Raw genomic sequence first — 23,693 nt, 5'->3', positions numbered from 1 at the left:
CGTCAAGAGAGCCTACCCTTCCACTATTTCGATTGTGTGCGATATGCCTAACCGACCCAACCTACCTTGCTTACACGCTCACCACAACCAGCCATAGACCACCTATGAGACTTAAGGGAGACGCCTGCAGACCGCGCTATGGTGGACTTGTTAATATTCCTGGAAACGTGATGCCAATAGAAGGTCGTATAGCTGCCATGAGTAGCTCGCACTACCCTTTCGGATGGATACGCTCAGTACATTGGATCACCATCTCCAGAGTGAGCAGTGGACCGTCAAGCTGGTGTATTGCCGTTGAGCATTCAATGTAGGGCCGTAGCTCTGAGACCAGGGAGCTATAGCAGGCAGTCATCCCACTTTCTTGAATAGATGCGAAGCTGTTGTGGCTACCATCAGTGCCGGGGATGAGCCTACGGTATGAGAAACGTGATGAAGCTTTTGACAGCCATCTTCCACCTATTGCCTTGATGGCAGAGCTCACTATAGGTTTAACAAAGCATTGCTTAGCTGAGGAGTGGTAAGCCGGATTGGAGTCACACGCTTCGAAATACATAATAGGACCAAGGTAGGTGGAGGAGGTGAGATGGCTGGATAATATCGAATAAGAGATCAGAAGTGGAGTGGGTGTTTCACGGTCACGTGCATGATGCCTTGGCGGAGGGTTCATGAAGCTAATACCAAAGCTTCATGGCGACGAGCTCGGCCGGCAACCGCTAGGAACGCTGTCCCGGTTCGCCTCGTTGTCGATTAAACTCGCTGGACTACCCTCTCGATTGAAGAGTACTGGTCAGACATCGGACGTTGTGAAGCATGCCTATATACAAGAGCAGCAGGCGCCGGTGGACGGTGTATAATCACACAGCGGTCTGAACCTCCCATTCCCAATAGACGACAAGTACATCGCGGCCGCTGTACAACTCCTCTTCACAATCCCACCAATACGCCAGCTCCTCATAGTCGGATGGCGTCCGCGACTTCGACGTCTGCAGGCTGATAGCGGTGCGACCACGCTTGTGCCAGGTGCCGAGCGTATCTCTCAAAGCCTGAGCATACAAGCCGCCCAGCTGGAGCTCTTACCTTTCCCATTGGGAAGGTGCGGCCCAGCCATCGGTCATCCCAGAGTTTCTGTTCAGGCCATGGTGCTCAATCGTGTGAATTACGCTGAAAGTGGCACGGGCACGTACCCGTGCCAACCACAAGCTATCTCGAGCGGGCGCGCACGGCATGGACGATGTCTCAACAAACTCTTCGGGCATGTTCGCAACCTCTTCGGGCGTGTCGACAGCCTCTCCGGCTCACCAAACACTTCAGGCGCTTCAATGAACACTCCGGGATCGCGACAGCATCTTCAGGCGCGGGCGAGGGGGCCTCTTTGGGCGGCTGGGATTAGTTCGCGGCTGTGACAGTAGTGACGCTGCCAGAGAACGTTCCGCAGCATGTTGCTGCAATTTTGCTAACCGAGCTCGCTCCACTTGCGTAGGCACGCCGCAAGACCTGCAACACGTGAGAGTGTGGGAAGGTTCGCTCTGCCGATGCCTGTCATCAATAATATGCGATAGACAGAAGCGCAGTAGGTGTGCTGTGAGGAAGAATTTTGTTGTCGTCCTGTCTAGATGCTCCCGCTTCCGGCACCTCATAGGCACGATCGGCCACTTCGAGTCCGCGTATACAGCCGGCCGTAGGTTGGGACCGTACGAAGTATGCAGAGACGGCCCGGCATATCAGTACACTCACATCTGCCTGGACTTCTGAAACCGTGAGAAGACAGGTGACATTGGTTGCAGCCCCGGCTACGCCCATGAAGACTCGTTCGGCAGAAAGGTGGTACATATACGGCCCAATCGCCAGCGCACTACTGCGAGGCAGGAAACGAAGAGGGTGGGATAGTGATCTCGCGTTGCGGAACGCCCCCGCGGCCTCCGCCTGCCATACTCGATTTCCATGACCAAACAGATCTTCCATCAAGCTTTGTGTTGATGTAAGTGCCATCTCCCTCTCTTCTCCGGTCATGAGAAGCAGTCAGGCTGACGCAGGGTGAGACGCGAAGGACAATGCTGAACAGGACGGCAGGCCTGTACATGGTTGGGACGGGAACAAAACGAAAACATGTAGCGAGAGATTGTCAAGACTGACGGAAAGATGTTCACACATGTGCAACAAGCCGTCTTTCGTGGACCTAGATATTGAAGCTGACCATGTATGCGTACCAGCCCACTGACAGTATGCTACGAGGGTCAGTGCAATTGATCGTTGCTACATGGCTTGCCAACTTCGTCGACTCGGTGAGCTTCTCCGGACGGGTCATCCAGGCAGCTAATATCTGCCAGTTCTCTTGAAACGACAGCTGTATTAACGTCGATCAGACCGTCCCCAACTGGTCATGCGCGGTGAGATCAACAGACAGCCTTTAGTATTGAGTTCTCACCTGGTAAAGGTGCAAAAGGCAGGATCCTACCTTGACGGACCGTTTGCTTTTGCTACGAAACATCATGGATAACGACCTAGTCCACGTTCGTGCTCCAATGTGAGGCTCGCCATAAAGGACAGATGGATCGGGGTCCGATGACAGAGGCGCTCAGCAAGCGACGGTCAAGTACAGCGTTGCACAAAGGTCGAGACAACACGTTTGCTCGTTTCGGCCCCTAGATGATAGACGTGGAGTCTGGATTGCCCACTTTCTTTCCTTCTATGTTTGCATATTTAGCTACATTTGCTCATCTCCTTCGGGCGTTTAACGTGCTTATTATAGTGCAGAAGTTAGGTAAAATGCCTCTTTGCATTCTAGCCTAAGCAAGCGATCTCCCCGGCACTTGGCAGTGCAGGTCTGTGCGAGCTGCATGCATGCAGGGCGCTTCCATAGTGAACTTTTGAGACCTGGTGGTCCTTGCAATCAACCTTGATGCTCTTCGAAGTCTCAACCAAATGACTGTATCTCCCTGTGCCACCTTGCAGGAATGGCATTCCAATCTCCTCAGGGAATGCCGACAGTAATGGATGACAGGCTTAGCTAGCTTAGAATGTCCTCAGCAAGCCTAGGCTCTCTGACTGAATGTTGGCAGTTGTACAACTGGACACCCAACGGTGTCCTCAGACTAAGAAACAGCATCGTGGTTTACAACCCAACGCAGTCTCCACCGGTGCCGCATTGCAGTCTGCAGGGCGACTTGCTCCATACTTTCCAAAGCCTCCTCACTCACGGACGTCTTGACAACCTACCGAATCTGATCATTCGTTCTAAGCCCACCTCTTCCCAGGCTGCCGGCTTCCCACATCGAACTATCTCTAGCTAAATAGGGTAGCGTCTTAACCTTCAGTGAGGAAATGATCGTCTTCAAGCGCCCTTGTCCAACATGGAGACGGGAACCTTGTCGCACCTTGGCCCTCACGTGGCGCTTGCGCCGCGGGAAGCTGCATCTAGTATGGGCAATAATCTGCAAGGTCTGAGCTCGAGTCCTCTTTTTGATAGTTCTGACTCCACCTTCATTTACAAGGGTAGAGGCCTGTATGCGCCGCACAGCCTGCATACGTAGGTCTTGCAAGTATATAGAGGTAAGGTTCTTACGCTTCGTCTGCATCTTCTAAGCAGGGCGAATTATTCTTGTCTCGAGTACCGCTATATAATCATTCAGTACTACACTGGCTCAGCTCCTCGCCGCATCACGCCTTGCAACATGCAGCATCTACTGTCGTCCCTCTTCCTCTTAGCCGCCCTTGGACACTGCGTACCGCATCATGCGAGGTCGACACCTGCCATACCACTTAAAGACGTTTCTAATACAGGAGCCTCGCCACTACCTTCGCCGACGGGGACGTTAAAGTACATCGCAATTGGACTCGGATCACAGAACTATACCTGCAATGGCGCAACCTACGCATCAGACGGCGCACTCGCCCGGCTGTACGACGCCACATCGTACCTGTCCAACAACCCCGGCAAGGTCGACACTCTCCCAAGCACATATCTCAAGAGCTTCAACTCGTTGCCGTGTTCGGACGACCTATCCGATTGCGTATTGACTGATGATGCTTGCGAAGACATTGCAGCGTTGTTGAGCGGAACGCCATTGCCTATCCTCGGCCAACACTACTTCACCTCAACGCTTACACCTACATTCGACCTCTACTTTGGCGCTGGACATCCATTCCTGTACGCCAAGAAGGTCGGAGACGTGCCAGCGCCGACGTCCGGCAATGTCGACTGGTTGTACCTTGCTAGCAACGGCTCGTCGTCGAATAAGATTGTATCATCCGTCTATCGGTTGGAGACGCAGGGCGGCGTTGCACCAAGTTCGTGTACAGGGAGTGATGTGCTCACCGTGCCTTATGCCGCGGAGTATTGGTTCTACGGCTAATCGACGCAATCAGCATTGCATTGTCCCGGGGGTTTACGGCCGACTTGTGCGCAATTGGGCGTTATGGTGGCTCCTCGCTAGAAAGCCGCAATGACTCGGCACATTCTCTCTATTTGTCTTCTTTGTACATACTTAATACGTCTTTTCGTTATTCGTATCCAAAAATGCGTACCTGGTACGCGATTGTAAGCCTGACGCACACGAGTCTTCACAAGCAACCTCGTATGTATCCGGGTATGCAATGCTCGACCGTCCACCAAGTATCTCGAGCTTTCATACAGGCCTTCCGAGCATAGTCGTTTGCGAAGGGTGATGCGGTGATGCGCCTCGAGTCTAGCATGATCGCAATCGGATTCATTGACCTGAGTATTGCGCTTGTGGCTCACCACTCGAATTCCTCAAGGTGCAAGTGCACGCTGGGCAATTCAGCTCTCATACGAGCAGCAGCTGCTATGCGCGCATCGGTCAAGAGGCCACCAGGGCCGCAAGCTGGGACAAAGTCAGATCGCGCGACGGCGTGCTCAACGCACGTCGGACTTACCAGCGATAAGCACACGCTTAGTGACCGCCAACCCTGCCAGGGCGCCCTCAACTACATCTTCAACATTAGGACGGTTATAGTGAATCCTGGGCCAGACGGTCGACGCCGACCGCGAGTACTGCGAGCACTCCATCTCCTTCACATTCGGCATCTTAGTGCCCTTCTCGGCTGCACTGCTATCGGGGATGACGCTCAGCTCCATTGGAGGGCTTGGCGGATATGACCAGCCGGGCGTCAGCGATGGAGATGCATATCTAGAGGTGTTCTTGCCCGTGATATGAACCCGGAGATCAATTGCTGGGTTATTCGCCAGTTCGGTGAGCTCAGCCTCGAACCATTGAAGGTACGCTTATGTGCACAGTCAGTGAATGTGATGGCCTCACCAAAAAAAATGCACATGTCTTCATGGCGTACCTCTTGTTTTCACAGTCCAGACGAAAATGAGCGTACTGCCGTGCCTCCTCAGCCGAAGGTGTCTTGACCAGTCCAGTGCCAGCGCCAATGTAAATGTTGCTCCGCTACCACCAGCCAGGAGGACCAGCTTGTCGTATGCTCGCACTTTGGGCGCCGAGCCATACGGTCCATCGACGCTGGCTTTCAGTCTTATACCTGGCTTCGAGCACGCCTTCTCGTACAACGCTTTAGTGAACCCGTCACGAGCTGCGATGACGAACTCGGTAGGCTTGTTGAGCGTAAAGGGGTGGATCTGGAGCACCTTGACGCCCGGGATCCATAAGAAGATGTGGGATCCTGGCGCAGCTTTGACCGCACGATGCATCTCAACACGTGTTGCTTCCTCGGGTAGTGGTGTAAGGGTACAGTGGTTCCCGGCGGCATAGTAAGTCCAGCGAATGACTCGTTGCAGCCGATCGATAGCCCAGAATCCTGCCGCGAGCGTAGTGATCAGGAGTGTCTTCGGCGATATGTAAGGCGGGTTGAAGGTATGGAACCCGGCTGACAGGCGTTAGCATGCCGTATGGGGTGTGAGAGCGGTACGCACCTGTCGCTAGAATGACTGCAACAAGCACAACATGCATGGTGATGAACAGCTCATACTGCCGTCTTCGAATGATGCTGGCCGTAGAGGCGAGGATGATGAGCATGGAAAGCCCAGCCACAGCACCTGCATATTGCTGCGACATTCTCATCAAGTAGAGTTGGCCTTCATGGACTAGGCCGGTGACAATCACGCTGTTCGGCATGGTAAGTCAAAGTGCATACGCTACGGGCAACCAAAAGACTTGCATTGCGTGCAGGATCACGTAGAGGATTGTAGTGTAGCCACAGCATCGGTGAAGGACATTTAAACCCTCATACGAGCATCCGGCGAGTGGCGACAAAGGCGTATTCTTGAGGCCCAGAAAGACTGCCAAGCACATATTACAAAGGGCCATCCTAGCCTCATGTCAGTAGAGATATCCGGCTGCCCGAGAATGAGCTACCGTACCATCCCAGACGTTTCCCGAAGAATGTCCGTTGAGACCAGTCGACGTTTGTAAACGTTAGAGCGATGTTCAGCGCGAGATATACCAACGCCAGCAAGATCCGGCCAGGTAATATCAGAAAGCCTCCAACAGGGACGCCGCTCGCAATGCGTCTGAGCGGCCGTGCTACATAAGACACAGCGCGGACAATACCACCCTTGCGTCCAGATACTCGGTCCCAGAGCCGCTGTCCCCAGTATACGAAGACGAAAGCACCAACGATCGTCCCAATGCCGATCCCGAAATGCTTCGCGGCGGCTTGGTCGGTAGCGGAGATTCTGTTGAGTTGCTCGAACAGCGCTGCTTCGTCCGCCATGCTATGTTACAGACTGTGGAACCTAGAGTAGTCCAGTGGGAACCAGCTCAGTTGTTCTAGTCTGGTAAGGTAACAGTTTCAGATGTATGAGTTGCAAGTTCCCGGTTCACAGTTTAACTGTGAGGTTACGGCCAGTGCCGTATCGCTGGATTGATCAAAAGCCACTGCATCGTGTGTCCCTATTGCTGCGGTTGGTCATGGTTAAAACCTCCGTGGCGAGGGATCTGGCGGTGGCGGATAGAACCCTGTACACTTATTTCTTGGTATATCGCAGGAGCAAACGTCCCATCAAGGAACAAGAGTTAGGTGCACATGCACGAGAAGAAACAAGGCCGAGATATGCAGGTCCGAAAGGCACCTTGCTTCAAACGCAGTGGGATTCATGATTCATTCTGGGCTATCAGCTATCGTAGGCAACGACGCCAATGGTGTTGAGCCGTGGACCCACCACATGCAGGCCACAGCTGCACACTTTCAACAAGGTAAAGTTGGTCGGCAGCGCAGGCCGCTCGGCTGATCTGTACGCCCAGCGAGAATAGCATTGCCAGGCCCGGATCTGAGGTGTTGAGATAGGGTCTCGGGCCAGTGGCATGGAAGCACGATAATTCTTGCATTCCCTCGTGCAGATGCTAGGGGTACGATCTTGCGTTAGCCCTTGTCTATCATGCACTGAGTCGCGTTCGGCACATTGGCTGCCGGGACACGAAGCAGTCTCCACAGCGCTCGCTGCGTTCTTGGGGCCGGATAACAGAAACTGTAGCAGCGGTTCAAAGGCCGCTGAAAGCGTTGTCGTAGCCTACAAGTAGACACTCGGGCTTCGTAGCGGTCTAACGCCTGCACTCAGGTGAAATACAATCTGCGTCAAATGATGGCGAAGAGCGAGGTCTTCAGTAATCGAGTCATGGTCGGGTTTCGGGGAGCCGAGGCGAAGCAATGCGGCTGCGGCACGCGGGCCGCAGCTCACCTAGTCCTTGAAGACTGTCTGGGAAACGAGCATCTGTATTTCAATGTTGAATGTTTCAAGAACAGAAGCATCTCTTCGTAGTGGTGCTTCAGATTAGCTGCGTAGAATGGTTACATACAACGCGGATGTGGTGGTTCCTGTCAAGTATCTGAAGGTGTTCCTCGCCTGCATCGAAGTCTCTGTCACTCATGATGTTACTCCGCCGTAATATCAAGGGACATTGTGCAAATGGAGACCTGGTGCCCGTTGGGCCACAGTTGATTGGCAGCATGAGCCGAATGGAAATGGATGGCCAGCAATATAGACCTGCAACGTTAGAACCGACTTCTCCCATCTTGTCTGTGAGCAAGACTGGCGTCAAGACTATTATTGCCACCAAGGAAGTCTGCGTGATCGTGCGAACAAGGCCACGGCTTTCGCTACGTGCTAGCATGATGTAGTGCTGGGTGAGCGCCGGCATACAAAATATCCCGCATGACCGCGTGAATACCAAGACAAGCTGCGCTCATTAGTTGGTGGCTCTGCCACTCATACTATGACGGCCCTATAGTACTTGTTGAGTGCGAGAGGCAAGGGTTAAGGTCAAATGCTGTATTGATATGTTTCATGCTAGGTGCGGACTGTACGGCCGCTCGTGCGTCCGGCCTGTCCGCCTCAGTGACGCGCCAAGCATGTATCAGTTTCCTTCCGCGTACTCTCCACCACCACCACAACCTCCCGCACACCCTTCCCTGCAATCGTGACGCGACAACAGGTCCGCTGTCTCCAGCGCAGCCATCGACGTTCATCAAAGCCAACAATAGCTGCGGCGAAGAGCACTGATTGCGAGTTTCGTGGGCCCATACAACCATCGTCTGCCCAACTGACGCTCATATAGCCGCCCAGGAAAGATTCAGGGGACTCTTCAAACCCCACACCTCCGCGCGCCTGCGCCTCGGTTGCCACTATGAGCGGCGCCAACACCGCAGGCGCTGGTGACGGCACGATGCCAGACGTCAACCACAACCCCTCCCTAATGATAGACACTCCCGACTACACCGACTCCGAGTCCAACCCCACCGGCGCCAACAGCATCGCCGGTGACCCCGCACAGCTTGATGGCCGCAAACGCCGATGGGAGGGTAATGCCCTCCGCAAGGAGATGTTCGGCAAGAAGCACAACCGTTTGGGGGAGAGCAAGGAGGACGACACCATTCGTCGCTTTCGCTACCTGCTAGGCTTGACGGACCTTTTCCGGCATTTCATCGATACCAACCCGGATCCAAAGATTCGGCAGGTGATGGCAGAGATTGACCGGCAGGATCAGGAAGAGTTGGTAAAGGCGGAGGGGCACAAGCGGAAAGGCGGCGCTGGAGGTGGCAGGAAGAGACGGACGGAGAAGGAAGAGGACGCCGAGCTTATTAGGCAAGGCAAGCAGGATGGTAAGGAAGCGCAAACCATCTTCCGTGAGAGTCCGAGCTACATTCAAGGCGGCGAGATGAGGGACTACCAAGTGGCTGGTCTGAACTGGCTGATCAGTCTGCACGAGAACGGTATCTCCGGCATACTGGCGGACGAGATGGGTCTGGGCAAGACGCTGCAGACAATCTCCTTCCTCGGCTATCTGCGCTTTGTGCAAGGCATAACCGGACCACACCTCGTTGTCGTGCCCAAGTCTACCCTAGACAACTGGAAGCGCGAGTTTGCCAAGTGGATCCCAGAGATCAACATCCTCGTGCTGCAAGGAGCCAAGGATGAGCGTCACGAGCTCATCAACGAGCGCCTCGTGGATGAAAAGTTTGACGTCTGCATTACCTCCTACGAGATGATTTTGCGCGAGAAGAGTCATCTGAAGAAGTTCGCGTGGGAGTACATCATCATCGACGAAGCGCACCGCATCAAGAACGAGGAGTCCTCGCTCGCGCAGATCATCCGTATCTTCAACTCGCGTAACCGTCTACTCATTACTGGCACGCCGCTGCAGAACAACCTGCACGAACTATGGGCGCTGCTCAACTTCCTCCTTCCAGACGTCTTTGGCGACGCGGAAGCTTTCGATCAGTGGTTCAGCAGCCAGAATGCGGACCAAGATACTGTCGTTCAGCAGCTGCATCGCGTCCTGCGTCCCTTCTTGTTGCGCCGCGTCAAGGCCGATGTGGAGAAGAGCTTGCTTCCAAAGAAGGAGATCAACTTGTATGTTGGCATGAGCGAGATGCAGATCAAATGGTACAAGAACATCATCGAGAAGGACATTGACGCCGTCAACGGTGCTGGCGGCAAGAAGGAGAGCAAGACGCGCTTGCTGAACATCGTCATGCAGCTGCGCAAATGCTGCAATCACCCATACCTCTTCGACGGCGCAGAGCCTGGCCCTCCATACACGACCGATGAGCACTTGGTGGATAATGCGGCGAAGATGGTCATGCTGGACAAGCTGCTCAAGCGCATGATGGCACAGAAGAGTCGGGTCCTGATCTTCTCGCAGATGTCGCGCGTGCTGGACATACTTGAAGACTACTCCGTCATGCGCGGCTACCAATACTGCCGCATTGACGGCTCGACCGCGCATGAAGACCGTATCGCAGCCATTGACGAGTACAACAAGCCCGGGTCTGAGAAGTTCCTCTTCCTGCTAACTACTCGCGCCGGCGGTCTCGGCATTAACTTAACCTCTGCTGATATTGTCGTACTCTTCGACTCCGACTGGAACCCGCAAGCTGACTTACAAGCTATGGACCGTGCCCATCGCATTGGCCAGACGAAGCAAGTTGTCGTCTTCCGCTTCGTGACCGAGAACGCGATCGAGGAGAAAGTCCTCGAGCGCGCCGCGCAGAAGCTGCGTCTCGACCAACTCGTCATCCAGCAGGGCCGCGCGCAGCAGCAAGCCAAGCAAGCCGCGAGCAAAGATGAGCTACTAGGCATGATCCAGCATGGCGCCGAGAATATCTTCGAGCAGAAGGAAGGCTACGGCGCTTTTGGCAAGAAGGGCGAAGTCAGCGAGACCGACCTGGACGAGCTGCTCCGCAAAGGCGAGGAGAAGACGAAGATGATGAGCGCTCGGTACGAGAAGCTCGGTCTCGACGATCTGCAGAAGTTCAGCTCGGAAGGCACGGGCACTTACGAGTGGAACGGCGAGAGCTTCGTGAATGCGCGCAAGAAGGAGATCGGCCTGACGTGGATCAACCCGTCGAAGCGCGAGCGCAAGGAGCAAAGCTACAGCATGGACAAATACTACCGCAATGCGCTCATGACCGGCGGGCCGCGACCTGATCCTAAGCCTCGTGTCCCTCGTGCGCCGAAGCAGGTGGCCATGCATGACTACCAGTTCTTCGACGCGCGGCTGGCGGACTTGCAGGAGAAGGAGACGGCGTGGTTCAGGAAGGAGAACGGGATCCGCGCGCCTCTACCCGAGGGCGAGGAGGAGAACATGGAGGCCCGGCTCGAAGACCAAGCCCTCGAGCAGAAGATGATCGATGAAGCCGAGCCCTTGACCGAAGAGGAGATGGTGGAGAAGGACCGTCTGCAAGGCGAGGGCTTCGGCCACTGGAACAAGCGCGATTTCCAACAGTTCGTCAACGGCTCGGCCAAATACGGCCGCGACAACTACGAGATGATCGCGCAGGAAGTCGACTCGAAGGATGCGAAGGAAGTGAAAGCCTATGCCAAAGCGTTCTGGAAACACTACCGTAAGATCGAGAATTGGGAGAAGCACGTCTCGGCTGTTGTGGAGGGCGAGCAGCGCGCCGCCCGCGTGATTGAGCAGAGGGAGATGCTGAGGAGGAAGTTGAGGATGTATCGCGTGCCGCTGCAGCAGTTGAAGTTGAGTTATACCGTCAGCACTACCAATAAGAAGGTTTATACCGAAGAGGAGGATCGGTTTTTGTTGGTTATGCTGGATAGGTTCGGGCTGGATAGTGAGGGGCTATATGAGCGGATCCGCGATGAGATTCGAGAGTCACCGTTGTTTCGCTTTGATTGGTTCTTTTTGTCGCGCACGCCGCAGGAGTTGGGGAGGAGGTGTGCCACCTTGATCACGACTGTGACGAGGGAGATGGAAGGTGGTAATGCTGGGAAGGAGAATAAGCGGGCGGTGGAAGAGGTGGAAGAGGAAGAGGAAGAGGAGGCGAAGCCGGTTGTTAAGAAGGGGAGGGTTAGTGGGGGCGGGAGTGCGAAGGTGAGTGGTCGGAGGTTCAGGATATGACCAGTGCTGCACTAACATCGACGCGCAGAACAAGGCCGTCAATGGCGTCAAGGGCACACCGAATGGGACGTCGAGGGCGGAAAGCGAGGATACGGTCATGTCAGGTACTGGTGGGGGAGGAGGAGCGAAGTCGAAAAGTCGTGCTGCTCGTAAGCGGTAGCCTGCCACACACTTGCTGCTGCGGGCCGCGGTTTTTGTAAATGCGGTCTGTGCCTGTGTTATGCTCCTACGCGCTTCTTCACATCAGCACGAAAGCATGTGCGAGTTTTAGACAGTGAAGTTCCGGCGTGGATTGCACGGGAGTTGTGTATTCGAGCCTGCTTTGTTGGGTTCTTTGCAGCGATGGAGTTTGTTCAGGAGGGTAATGGCTTGCAGGGCTTAGCCCAAGCCCGCGACGGGACGGACAGATGGTTCATGTATGATTGATCGAGTGGTAACACGTATGGTACGACAACCACAGCATGGACCACTTTATTCAGCCACGGATGACTTTGACAGCGATGCTGCTACGCTAAAGGCACATTTTCGAACGTCTAACAGGCGGCACAGTCGCGTGCCCTGCACACTTTCACGTCCCTTGCCCATCAACCCCTTGCCCCTGCTCCGGCCCCTGCTCCGCGTCCACCTTCTGCCGCACCTCCAACTTCTCCGCCTTCTTCGCCGCAACCTTGGCCGCCTTCCTCTCCCCCTTCGTCCCCCTCCCGCTACCATCCTTGCCTCCGCCCTTCCCATCAACCGCTCCGTTCGTCTCCGGAACCTCCACGCTCGCGGGCGGTGCAGGTTTCGTAGGATTAGGATTCCCCCTCCACTCCAACTTCCTCAACCGCATAAAACTCCTCATCACCTCATCACTAACTTCCTTCCTCCTCTCCTGAAACGCACCGACAAACTTCTGCAGTTCGGCGATACACCGCTGCTTCATCTCCCCCGTCAGCATCTCGCCACTGCGATACTTACTCGCCAGCTCTTCCAACTCCTCGTCCGACTCGAGGAAGTAAGAAAGATACGTAAACGCCACATCCACATCGGGGTTCCCGCCTAGCCTCCTATGCTCCTCCAGACTCTCCCGTCCGCCGGAAAAGGCGTGCTTGTTGATCTTGTTCTTGATTTGACTAGCGGAATCGGACATGAAGATTGCGGAATTGGGGTCGGAGGCGCTCATCTTCCCGCCAGGTCCTTGTAGTGCGGTCAGAAATTTGGAGAGGATGAGTGCGGTTTTCGGGTGCGGGTCGGTCATTCGTTCGCATCGGTCGCGGAGCATGCGGAAGTAGGGTTCTTGGTCTATGGCGCAGGGAATCAAGGTTGGAATGGAGGCTAGCGATTTGTGTCTTCGTTTTGCGGCGGCGGGGTAATCTGGGGCTCGGTAGTCGGGCAGGCCGAAGAGGGAGGGATAGCTGGAGGGGAAGGCGGCGACGCATTGTTTCGCCCCGAACGCTATTAGGCCTATATTCGTGCTGCCAGTGAAGCCGAAGGCGCCCGCGGCTTGGTTGAAGGTGACGAGGGACTCGAACTCGTTGATATTCTGGTAGAAGTGCCCACCCACAAACTCGTAGTCGGAGTAGATGAAAGTCTTCGCCGGGTCGAACCCCAAAGCGATGATGTCTTTGATATTGTCGTGGGCGTAGGATAAGTAGTCCGGGATGTGGCAATTCGGTTTCTGGACCCCCTCGGATTTGTGCCGGGTATAGAGGTATTTCTCGTCATCTGTTAACATTATCACGAGCGGGACGTCGAAGATTTCCTGCAGTTCTTTGGTGAAGAGGAATGGGACAGTGTGGCCGAGGTGCATGCTCCCTGAGCTTGGGCCGCGGCCGGTATAGAGCATGAAGGTGCCGTATTGCTCGTAGGCGTCAAGGATTTTGTCGAAGTCGCGGTGGGAGAAGAAGAGTTTCCTTCGCATCAGCCGGTGCGGTTTCTTGCCTGTCACCGTTTCGAAGCGTTGGAGTTGGTCGGGGGTGAGGGGTTGCACGCCGAATTCTTGGATGAGGCGGTCATAGTCGATGGCCTTGATGTTGCCTTGTTCGTCCACTTCGCCGGCGACGTTGTACGGGTCGATTTGTTGTGCCGAGCCTTTCTTGTCGTCGATATTGGCTTCCACGGCTGGTGGCGCTCCTACTGCGTCGGTTGTGGCCATATCTCCCAGGTTGATCGCAGAGATCAGTTGTTGTCTCGAATCACGGTCTCAATGGAATGATCACCGCTCAATTCACTTATATTGATGGGGTTTTCTCCCACTCATATGATTTTGGATGACTGTACCCGCATGAGTGTAGGAGCATTCACCAACTCCCATTGGCTATACCTTCTGCACTGTATAGCCAACGAGATAACATCCACACGCTCCATCAAGGGTTGCGAAGTAGGTGAGCCGCGTCTGCCGTCTAACAAGCCTTGCTTCTCCGTCTTCTCACCTTGAAAAGTGACATTACATATCTGTTAGGATGCTACACTTAGATAATAGTAAAGAATCCAGCCCGGTTCCATCCTTAACCAAGACTTCTGAGGAGGCTTAGAGCCCCGTTTGGAATTTAACAGTCTTTGGGTAAGCTTCCATCAAAACCACATAGTAAGCGGCAGGCGGCTTTCACTTAACTCGCCAACCCCGACCCCTTCGATCATCGGCACGAGACATCTTTCCGCTTCCGATCCAAGCTAACCCGAAACTGACACAATTCGCCGCCGTTCTCCGCCATGATCACGCGACACACTTTCTCCTCTCCATTCTTCCTCCTCAGCCTCCACTTCCGCCTCACACTCTCTGCTCCAGCTTCATCATCCATCCCCATCATATTCAACTTTCGACAACAATAATGGGATCGCAAAGATGGTGAAATTCTACAGCTCCACCTACTCCTACGACCACCCCTTCCCCGCCGTCTCCCTCGCCTACTTCCTCCGCTACCCCAACCCCTACAGCAAACACGTCGCCTCCACCGACACCATCTCGCGCTCCTTCGATCCGGCCACCCAACGCCTCACAACCGTCCGACTGCACCTAAAGCGGAGTCGTCTACCCCCTGCGGTGCTGAAGTTGCTACCCAGCAGCGTGATAGGGAGTGGCGCAGATGGCACGACGCAAAGCTTCATCCTCGAGACAAGCGTGATCGATGTGAGGGAAGGGTGGATGGAGACGGAGAGTCGGAATCTAAACTGGTGTAACGTCCTTTCCGTCATCGAACGACACAGTTTTCGCCGGCCAGACATTACCCCCGGACACACCCTTACGTCCCCCGATGCTTTAACGGATCGAACAGACGTCTCCGTCTCCGTCACCCTCAAATCCCGCATTGGGGAACAACTCCGCAAGCGCCGGCAACGCTGGGGTGAAACCGCCACGCCCACTTCCGTCGCCGGCGTGGGTGCGGGTGCAGGTGTGGGCGAAGAAGACGACCCCTCGGAGCTAGCGGCGTGGCCGGCGAAACAGGGATTCTTCGGGTCATGGTCGTCGACCGCGGCTCGCTCGGCTATTGAGTCTATCTCTCTGCAGCGGACGGAGAAGAGTCAGGCGAAGGCGAGGAAGGGTGTGGGCGTGGTGTTGACGAGGTTGGGGAAGGGTGGGATTCAGGCGGTGCTGGAGGGGATGAGGGCGGATGGGGAGGTTGTTGCTTGAGGGAAGGAAGATAATATATGGAGGATGGGAGGAAGAAGAAGAAGAAGAAGGGGAAGCAGGAGGGTGGAGCATGGGGGAAGAATGATGGCGGTGGTCTGAATGTATATTTATGACGTTCGAGCGCTGGCGTTGCGGGTGATGGAGATGGACTTTCAACGTTCGCTTAGTGTATTGATGCAGGGATGGTTGTACGATGTAGTATACATGGAGCTTGTGCTTATAGCTCATGAGGCCCCAAGCCTGAATAGGAAGACCTCTCCACTGATCGTGCGAACGTAGTATCGTCTCGTCTCGAGTGACATACCAATGCAGCGATTATCCACTGTTCGGTGAAAGCTATAGAATGTTTGGATGGATGTCCTCCACGGTCAAGCTTACAGCTGTGCCTTTCCAAAATGGGAAGAGCCTCGGCTGTTCGAGCACAGATAGCCGAAACCTGCGACTGCCATTGGCACTCCCACTTCAACTTCCTCTCCATCCTATCTGCTTGACAACCTCTCCTTACCCTCCGCTCCTCTCCGCCTCCTCCTCTCCTCTCCTCTCCACCTGTATCCTACCTACCTATCTTCCTGCTACACCACAGCAATGGCCGGCGGCTCAACCTTCACCTGGTCCCACGCCCTCCGCCTCCATTCCACCCTCTCCCCCTTCTCCTCTCCGCTCCCCACAACGCACTCCGCCTTCAACAACGTCGAGCCGGTGTCATGGCGTCGTCTCAACATTGCCGGTCTGCTAGTAACGCTCTACGGCCTGCAAGAACTCCCACCAAACGTAGCCGAAGTAACGGTCCTCTGGCTGCTGCATGGACGGGGAGATACGCAAGACAGCATGGCTTACACCGCGGCCGCTTTCCTCAACGCGTGGACTAGCAAGCGAAAGCCCTCACAGAAACACTTCATCTGCGTGACAATCGATCAGAGAAACCACGGAAGCAGAATGATAGACAACACCGCAAACGTGAGCTGGAAACAAGGCAACCCCAGCCACGGACCAGATATGTTCTCCCACTTCTCCGGCACCGCTCTCGACGTTAGCCACCTCATCTCACTGCTTCCTTCTTATCTACCCTTCAAACTCGCCCATCATATCTGCGCCGGCGTCAGTCTAGGCGGGCACGCGACGTGGCAGCTGCTGATGAGTGACTCCCGGATTGAGGCCGGCATCGTCGTGATCGGGTGTCCGGATTACACGCGGTTGATGACGGATCGTGCCATCCGGGGTAAGTTGAGTACGTGTATGTCTACGGACCCGCCTGGGCGCGACTTCTCCGGATCGGCCGACTTTCCGCCGAGTTTGCTGGCGATGATTGAAGAGCGAGATCCGGCTGGTATACTGCTTGGGGAGCTGGATACGGTGACTGGGGATGATTACTTACATACTCCTTCAGCGGCGGAGCAGGAGAGGTTGAGGCCGATATTGGAGCGGAGGCTGAAGGGGAAGAAGATCTTATGTGTAAGTGGCGGGAAGGACCGGTTGGTGCCGTATGAATGTGCGCAGCCGTTTTTGGGGTGGTTGAAGCGAGCTGTTGACCCGCGCGAGGGTTGGGCGCGGGGGCTGAGAATTGAGGTGGAGGATATTGTGGACTCGGAAGGGAGGCATGAGTTTTCGAAGACCATGCGGAAGGACGCGGAAAGATGGTTATGCGCGTACCTTGCCCGCGACGACGATGACGGTGAGATCTATGTCCGGGAAAGCAAGCTGTAGACTCTCACGGCCGTCAACCATGAAGCGCCTACCCACAACTGCGAAATCTCCGCATCAAACATACGATGGCCCCTTACAGCCTATTCTCGCCTCGCGCTCCTCACTACGGGGACTGCTCCTCCCACTCTCCCCTCCAACCGCATACTCAGCAAACGCGGCTTTCTTCACGGCTCCCTCACTGATCGACGCGTCCATCAGGCTTATAGCAGCGGCTTCCTCCTTCGCTTCCCGCGCGGCCTCAGCCCTAGACCTAGCTTTGTTCCGGGCTTGTTGACAACACCCTCCCAGCACTGCCAAGCCAAAGAGTAAGCCCCAGAAGATGAACCACCGGGTTATTATTGTTCTGGTTGTTGTATAGCTGGATGTGGAGGCGTCGACGCAGTTGGGTCGGTCCAAGGTAGGGATGTGGGGGTTGCAGGTGAGTGCCGGCATGGTGTATGGTTGTGATACTTGGCTTGCTTTGCAGTCAGCGGCGTAACGTCTTGAGCTGGACAGATGCTTGTTGAATTCGTTAAGACGAGGGAGAAGACGTGGTGTCAGAACGTTCAAAACCGGGGGACAGTGGCGGCAGCAGACGCGCTTCCAAGAAAAGCGGTATGCAAGGGATGGATGCTCGGTTCACATACCGCCAGCGTGTTTGAACAACATTTAAAGCTTTGCCGTGCGGCCTAACCAAGTGACTACACTGCCCCTGGTGGTTGCGACTCGCTCCGAGTTGCTGCGGTGTACCCTGAGCAGCCCATGCAAGCCTGTGTTCTCCACCTACATATCTCCAGGCACTCGCACGCATCAACTCTGCCTCCAATGCTCCCGTCAATGAGAGAATTTGCTTTCGGCCTCATGGCACCGCCTGGTCTCCTGCCTCCGACATCCCACGACATCTCATAGAGCTCTCAGCCTAAGGCCGTATCAGCAGTGAAGGAGAGTCGAGTGTTCCATATTTAGCCTTGACGGCCCAAGCAGCTGAAAAAGTGCTTGATACGCGACTCGAGGCGATCGAAGACACGAAAACGCGGTGTTACTGCATGAACACGCCTACAGATATGCCCTTTCCGACGCTATGCTCCACCAACACCACGCTCAAAAGCGATCCAAGCAACTCTTACCAAGTGAATGCAGCAAAGCAAAATTGCAAGCTTAGTCGTAAATCTCTAGCGGCGCAAGCTGATCGATGCTGTAGAGCCAATTGCCGCCCTTTTCCTCCTTCTCAAGCCTGCGATTTCGGTCAGCGTAGCTCTACCAGGCGCATGCAGAAGTACGTACCAGTCATACGGCCAAAGTACAATAGACCCCTGCACCAGTTTCAACAAGCCTTCTGCTTCCTCCTTGCTCAGAATGTCATCAACCCTCGCGCTGCTTTTGGTTGTAGCCCTTCGCCTGCGCCTCTGGCTGGCGGACTGCTGCAAGCCCGTCGAGCTTGAGCTAGGCTGCATAGCTGGGATCTCTGGGGACTGGGTGACACTATCTGAGTACTGCACCGTCCGCTTGCGTTCGAAGCTGTTGCCGCCGGTAGTATCACGAGTGGATTGAGTTTGCACATACGCCATATCGGCGGCGCTGATGCCATCCAGCTGTTTCGCGGCTTCTTTCTCGCTCAACGGTTTGAGATCAGGGGAAGGAACCACAGTCGGGCCGCTACTCGCGCCGGAACCCGGACTGCCTGGCATTGGCCGATCTTTCTCGCTCATTTCGGGGTTGCGACCTGGGTCATGACTGGACTTGCTGCCTGGCCGCAGCCTATCCACTACAGCGTGAAGCAGGCCGCCGTGCTTCTGCTGACGATCCGCCGTGCCCTTCTCTAGAACACTTGGCACGATCGAGCTTGCAGCATCCGCCATCGGTCCCCCGGAGCCAGGTGGGCCGCTGCTATCTGGCGCATCTCTGCTCGAGTTCGCTCTGGCTGTACCAAGACCTTGCGACTGCATGAAGCGCTCGTTGTAGTCATTGAAGCGCTCGTAGGCTTTCCAGTCCAAAACCTCGGAGTCTGGCATACATCGGAATACTTGTCGGTAGAGCTTGGTGTTATTCTCGGCGATTGTGTGCCAAATGTCGTGATAGAACCCCAGCGCTAGCGGGTCCGTCATGCAGTCTATGTGCACTTCGGGGCGACGTAGAGACTGTACGAGCGGGTTAACCACCTTTGCCGACGCCGAGGATTGACCTCTTGTCAAGGGTGGGCCGCCTATGTCAGTGTCATCCAATGCTGGCAGCTCAGGCAACTGCGAACGTGGCATAAGACCCAATGCCACGGTGTCACCGCGCTCGATCGGCCACGGGGGGCGTGCAGATGGCTCTGCTTTTTCAATGATGCTATCATCACCGCGCACGGCGTCCTGCGCGTCGAGGCTCCTAATCCGCTCTACGCCAGGAGCGTCCGTCCTCAGTATGACCTCGTGTCCATGAGCGTCAACGAAGGTGTCCGTCAGCCCTTGAATACCAGCGCCCACGATGGCATGCATATTGTCTGTACCGAAGCCATCGACGTCTAGATCGTGCAAGGCTTCTCTCTTCGACTCGCCTTTCAGCTGGGGACTTTGCGCGATGCTCGCTCTACCACTTCCAGAGTCTGTGACTTGAGTGGTGCCTGCCAAGCTTCGAAATGGCATGGCCAGATCACTTGCAGACTTCCTGCCACGCTTGTCCTCCTCATCAACAGAATTTGCTCGGAGGTTCTGTTCAGTGAGCGCCGGAGGCGGTAAAAGATGGGGTGACCCCGGCGGCGTGCTGAAGTAGTCATCGCGGCCTACCTCGCCGTCCAGGCCAAGACCGACGCTGCTTTGTGCGCGGTATATATTGTCCATTTCGCGCTCTTGACCAGCCTGCTCACCCCGATAGAGCGCGTCAATGTCCACGCCCAAATGCTCCCTCATCAGCCTCATCCGTAAGGTGTGCGCAAACTCGCCGACTTCGTACGGCTCGCCGCCCATAAAGCTTGGCAACATCTTAGTATCCGTGACGATAGCGCACACCTCGCTATCCCTACTTCCGAGCATAGACCGCTCATTGATATTGGCGGAACCGATGATTACGGTCCGGTCATCAACGACCATGCACTTGGCATGGATGTACAGCTGCTCGGTGGTCAAGCACTTCCGCGGACCGATCTTGCCCCATTGCCGCAAAGAGTAGAAGCGAATGTAGTCCTCCGGCTCGATACCTTTGGCGCGCAGCCTACCGAAGAGAGAGGCCTCGCCACGGCATATGGAGCGGAACTGGCACTGCATTATCAAGCGGACGCTCGTGCCGTCCTGACTATCAACCGTGTTCTGGAAGCCCGGGATGAGCGGGATAATAAGACACGCCTGCCACTGCTCATTGTTCCTGTGCGCTTTAAGGGCCCGGTTGTACAGCGCGTCGCCGATGGAGTTGTTGATTGGCGTCCCTTCGACCGTGCAAGACGAGATGTAGAACTGGTTCTCAATGTAGACAAAGTGCTCGCTCGTCTCAATCAGATGCACGTAAGCATTCATGATGCTGTGCTCGACTTTATTTGGAGTTCCAATCGACCATGGAGAGCAAGATCGCACAATCTGCACTTGACAGGTGCCGGTCATGCCCAAGCGTTCCAGCTCCTCAGCATCGTATTCCGGTGGCGGTAGCAGCACCGGTGTAGGACGGGTCGCCACGCGAGAGCGCAGGACATAGTTCCAACGCTGCACGAAGTGACGTGCAATATCTCTCGCCGGCTGCCCGACGAGCTGCATGTGGATGTCATGCCACGGCATCCTTGGCACCTTCGTCCGGTCGTACATTTCCTCGTACGGCCGGTCAAGCGCATAGAAATCTTGCACACGAGGGTTGCTATAATCTTTGCCAGGCCACATCTGCATATTATCGTTTTGTACACCCTCTGTTGGGTCAAGCTCAAAGCCGGTGGACTTGTCATCTGTCAAGCTATGGCATGAGTCGTCCCAACGACCGAAGCACAGGTCGATGCCACCCACAAATGCCATCATGTTGTCGATGACTACGAGCTTCTCGTGGTGAGCCCAGAAGAACTGGTTCTGTCGAAACTGATTAGGCGAGCGCTGGACACAGATATTCTCGTGCAAGTCGAGTAAGCTCCACTTGGTGTAATCGCTCTGAATCGGGATCGCGCTCTCGATGTTGCGGTAGACGATGACGAAGATCTTGACGCCCTCCTGCGCTTTTCGTTGCAAGAGCCGATCTAGTCGCCATTTCTGGCTTACTGCTGCTGGTCGCCGCAGATACAGCTCGGGGCTCAGCCACCAATCATGTATGTATATGAAGTCTTTGGCATTGTCTATCGCACGCGAGACTTGCCACATATGGTCGCGTCCGTCGACCAGCCATCGGCACCATACGTTATTGCGGACCGGCGCATAAGATGCGAAGCGTTGCTTCTTCGCCCATATAGTATTGTCTATCATGTGCTGTATACTCTCATGGAACTGTAAGTACGCGCGTTCGGTTCGTGCAACAAGCTTCAACTTTCGTTCCGCGTTCCACAGCCGGATTATGTGATGATTGCCGGTAGCCGTCGTGTCAACGGCAGCCTTCGCCATGTCCGCTGCAGTCTTCTGATCTACCATCTTCCTCGGAATCTGTTCCGTGCGGGAGTCGGAGTCCACTAGAAACACATCGTAAGGCGTCAAGCTTTCCGGTCCGTCCACGCACACGACGTAGGACTGCCGGACAAGGAACCATCGTGGCTTGTGTCGTTCTTTGAAATCAGCGGCGACCATAAGTCTGCCCATTGCCATAGCCTTTGTTCTCATTTCCTTGTTCGGACGGCTGGCAATCGTGAGCAGGCCTTGCTTTCCTTGCCAACCGCCTTCAGCGCCAAGCCGAAGCGCAAGCGCGCTGATTTCTAGGAATCTACAGAGCCTGTTTGCATCGGCTCGGAAGATGAGCCACCTGATCATCTGTTGTAAGTACGTCGCCAATTTCCTACGCTGGTAGTCGTTGTAGCGCTCGCGATTCTGCGCCATCACAGCGCTGTGATCCGTTGAACCTGGTATTAGCTCGCCGGTACTCGTTCGACGTGGTGGCGCATAGCTACTCTTACGGCGGGTGTGCTTGCGGCCTGCAAGGCTTGGTCGCTGAGGAGTCTCCTGATCGGTCCCGCTCGCGTCGCCAGCGGTGCCGAAAACTGGCGCAACCACATCTGCGGCGGGGTGCGGCGCCTCCTCGTCCTCATCCTCGTCGACTATGCGGTCAAACAAGCCTCTAACACCTCTTGCATACGGGAATGCAGATTTGGGAAACTTTGGCATCTTTGCCCTGCCCTTCGGATCGCCGCGCCCGCGCTTGATCTTGTCCGCAGTAGAAGCGCCCTTGTACTTAGCATGGAGCTGTACAAAGTCGGCTAAGGTCCGTCGTATCGCCCACTGCATACGCGCGGGCCCGCTGCCGTACTCTAGCTCGATCCTGAAAACGGCATGCCTGTCGCCTTTGCTATCTTGCCGAGTCTCGGAATGAGGTATGCTAAGCTTTAGCTGCTCCAGCAAGACAGGCACTTTGTGACGTTTCTTCTCGTCGCGCTGGAACATGCTGGCAAAAACAAGCGCTGCTGGCGCACCCGCAAGCAGTTCGGCCATTAGCTGCGCAGACTTTTGATGGTCAACCTTCAGCCTTTCTTCCTTGCGCCGCTGGCCAATAGTCCTGAGAACCTGCCGCCATCGCTGCACGTTGCTGCTCTCCTGCCTGCCGTTCTCGCCACGTGTGCGGAATGGCGAGCTTGAGCCATCAAAGCCCCGAGTTGTGAAACGGCGGAAGTGACTCGGTCTGTGACCATTGGTCACTTCGCCGTCGGTAGGCTTACTAGCAGAGTGAGAGAGCCCACGTCTCCAAACGCGCATACGGTCACGGCCCTCGTCCTCGGATACAGCAGCATGGCCAGCGTCGCTTGCATCTGAGAAGGTGTTGCGTCTCGACGGGGCATCTGGACGATTAGTAGCAGCTGGCACGGAACGGTCACGCAGGAAAGACGCAAAGCGGGACTGCCGGGGCGTAGTCGGAGCAGACTCTGATCCGCCGATCTGTGGTCTTCGTGACTTGCGACGCTTTCGTGGGCGCACGTTGTCGCCTCCTGCCTCATCAGACTCCTGACCTCTCTCGAAGTCCGCATCGGCAGCCTCACTCGGTTCCAGAGAAAACACCGGCTCACTTCGTTCAGATTGCGGGGAGAGGGCAATGTTCGGCGTGGCGAACCCTGTGCTGTTGCTTTGCACTCTTGTATGCGACGGTGACGAGCCAGATGGCGTGGCGAGAGCCTTGAACCTGCCTAAGAAGGAGCCCTGTTTCTCCCGCTCACGGAGATTGGCTGGTCGGTCGGCCTCGTTGTCTGACTCCAGAGTCTGTATCTTGCGCAACGGGGATGGGATTGCTTCGTCCTCGGCCGGTGGAGAGCGAGCGAACTGCACGCTTCGTCTGTGCGGTGGTGTTACGGTCCCGTTCTGTACTCTCATGCCCGCCTCAAGAGCCTCGCTCGGGTGGGGCAACACGTCCGTGATTCTGGAGGGCGAGACGTCCTCATCTCTCAACTCTGGCACAGCCAACCTCTGCGCTTCCAGTGTCGC

The 23,693-nt window shown here is 55.5% G+C and overlaps 11 protein-coding genes across 11 annotated transcripts; 4 read left to right on the top strand and 7 right to left on the bottom strand.

The window, feature by feature from the left end:
- Positions 1 to 59: 59 nt before the first annotated feature.
- BAUCODRAFT_294059 (uncharacterized protein) lies at positions 60 to 565 on the bottom strand. The gene has a single exon (XM_007682620.1). The coding sequence runs from the start codon at positions 551 to 553 to the stop codon at positions 212 to 214; it is 342 nt and encodes a 113-aa protein (XP_007680810.1). The 5' UTR covers positions 554 to 565; the 3' UTR covers positions 60 to 211.
- A 289-nt stretch (positions 566 to 854) lies between these two features.
- On the bottom strand, positions 855 to 1,256 carry BAUCODRAFT_27782 (uncharacterized protein; the record flags this gene model as incomplete). The annotated part of the gene is made up of 3 exons (XM_007682130.1): positions 855 to 1,043; positions 1,078 to 1,125; positions 1,185 to 1,256. The coding sequence occupies 3 exons, from the start codon at positions 1,254 to 1,256 to the stop codon at positions 855 to 857; spliced, it is 309 nt and encodes a 102-aa protein (XP_007680320.1).
- Positions 1,257 to 1,472: 216 nt separating this feature from the next.
- BAUCODRAFT_294055 (uncharacterized protein) lies at positions 1,473 to 2,365 on the bottom strand. The gene has a single exon (XM_007682619.1). The coding sequence runs from the start codon at positions 2,008 to 2,010 to the stop codon at positions 1,543 to 1,545; it is 468 nt and encodes a 155-aa protein (XP_007680809.1). The 5' UTR covers positions 2,011 to 2,365; the 3' UTR covers positions 1,473 to 1,542.
- Positions 2,366 to 3,536: 1,171 nt separating this feature from the next.
- Positions 3,537 to 4,543, top strand: BAUCODRAFT_294003 (uncharacterized protein). Its single transcript, XM_007682618.1, has one exon. The coding sequence runs from the start codon at positions 3,672 to 3,674 to the stop codon at positions 4,350 to 4,352; it is 681 nt and encodes a 226-aa protein (XP_007680808.1). The 5' UTR covers positions 3,537 to 3,671; the 3' UTR covers positions 4,353 to 4,543.
- On the bottom strand, positions 4,544 to 6,978 carry BAUCODRAFT_294002 (uncharacterized protein). The gene is made up of 6 exons (XM_007682617.1): positions 6,341 to 6,978; positions 6,139 to 6,288; positions 5,894 to 6,084; positions 5,308 to 5,847; positions 4,894 to 5,241; positions 4,544 to 4,841 (listed from the first exon to the last, which is right to left on the bottom strand). The coding sequence occupies exons 1-6, from the start codon at positions 6,691 to 6,693 to the stop codon at positions 4,735 to 4,737; spliced, it is 1,689 nt and encodes a 562-aa protein (XP_007680807.1). The 5' UTR covers positions 6,694 to 6,978; the 3' UTR covers positions 4,544 to 4,734.
- A 752-nt stretch (positions 6,979 to 7,730) lies between these two features.
- Positions 7,731 to 8,222, bottom strand: BAUCODRAFT_293999 (uncharacterized protein). The gene has a single exon (XM_007682616.1). It carries the CDS (start codon positions 8,115 to 8,117, stop codon positions 7,746 to 7,748), a length of 372 nt encoding a protein of 123 aa, XP_007680806.1. The 5' UTR covers positions 8,118 to 8,222; the 3' UTR covers positions 7,731 to 7,745.
- A 450-nt stretch (positions 8,223 to 8,672) lies between these two features.
- Positions 8,673 to 11,997, top strand: BAUCODRAFT_78119 (uncharacterized protein; the record flags this gene model as incomplete). Its single annotated transcript, XM_007682301.1, has 2 exons — positions 8,673 to 11,802; positions 11,831 to 11,997. The coding sequence occupies 2 exons, from the start codon at positions 8,673 to 8,675 to the stop codon at positions 11,995 to 11,997; spliced, it is 3,297 nt and encodes a 1,098-aa protein (XP_007680491.1).
- Positions 11,998 to 12,121: 124 nt separating this feature from the next.
- Positions 12,122 to 14,122, bottom strand: BAUCODRAFT_293926 (uncharacterized protein). The gene is made up of 2 exons (XM_007682615.1): positions 12,574 to 14,122; positions 12,122 to 12,504 (listed from the first exon to the last, which is right to left on the bottom strand). The coding sequence occupies exons 1-2, from the start codon at positions 13,969 to 13,971 to the stop codon at positions 12,406 to 12,408; spliced, it is 1,497 nt and encodes a 498-aa protein (XP_007680805.1). The 5' UTR covers positions 13,972 to 14,122; the 3' UTR covers positions 12,122 to 12,405.
- Positions 14,123 to 14,659: 537 nt separating this feature from the next.
- On the top strand, positions 14,660 to 15,702 carry BAUCODRAFT_38572 (uncharacterized protein; the record flags this gene model as incomplete). The annotated part of the gene is made up of 1 exon (XM_007682238.1): positions 14,660 to 15,702. A coding segment is annotated over one exon (788 nt), but the record flags the coding sequence as incomplete, so codon positions are not given.
- A 198-nt stretch (positions 15,703 to 15,900) lies between these two features.
- On the top strand, positions 15,901 to 17,178 carry BAUCODRAFT_293878 (uncharacterized protein). Its single transcript, XM_007682614.1, has one exon. It carries the CDS (start codon positions 16,033 to 16,035, stop codon positions 17,149 to 17,151), a length of 1,119 nt encoding a protein of 372 aa, XP_007680804.1. The 5' UTR covers positions 15,901 to 16,032; the 3' UTR covers positions 17,152 to 17,178.
- Positions 17,179 to 18,288: 1,110 nt separating this feature from the next.
- Positions 18,289 to 23,582, bottom strand: BAUCODRAFT_77697 (uncharacterized protein; the record flags this gene model as incomplete). Its single annotated transcript, XM_007682267.1, has 2 exons — positions 18,289 to 18,364; positions 18,415 to 23,582. The coding sequence occupies 2 exons, from the start codon at positions 23,580 to 23,582 to the stop codon at positions 18,289 to 18,291; spliced, it is 5,244 nt and encodes a 1,747-aa protein (XP_007680457.1).
- Positions 23,583 to 23,693: the final 111 nt, after the last annotated feature.

This window comes from Baudoinia panamericana (assembly GCF_000338955.1).
Source record: "Baudoinia panamericana UAMH 10762 unplaced genomic scaffold BAUCOscaffold_13, whole genome shotgun sequence".
NCBI lineage: Eukaryota > Fungi > Ascomycota > Dothideomycetes > Mycosphaerellales > Teratosphaeriaceae > Baudoinia > Baudoinia panamericana.
The sequence above is the reverse complement of the archived record's forward strand: the minus strand, read 5'-3'. Positions and strand labels throughout refer to the sequence as shown.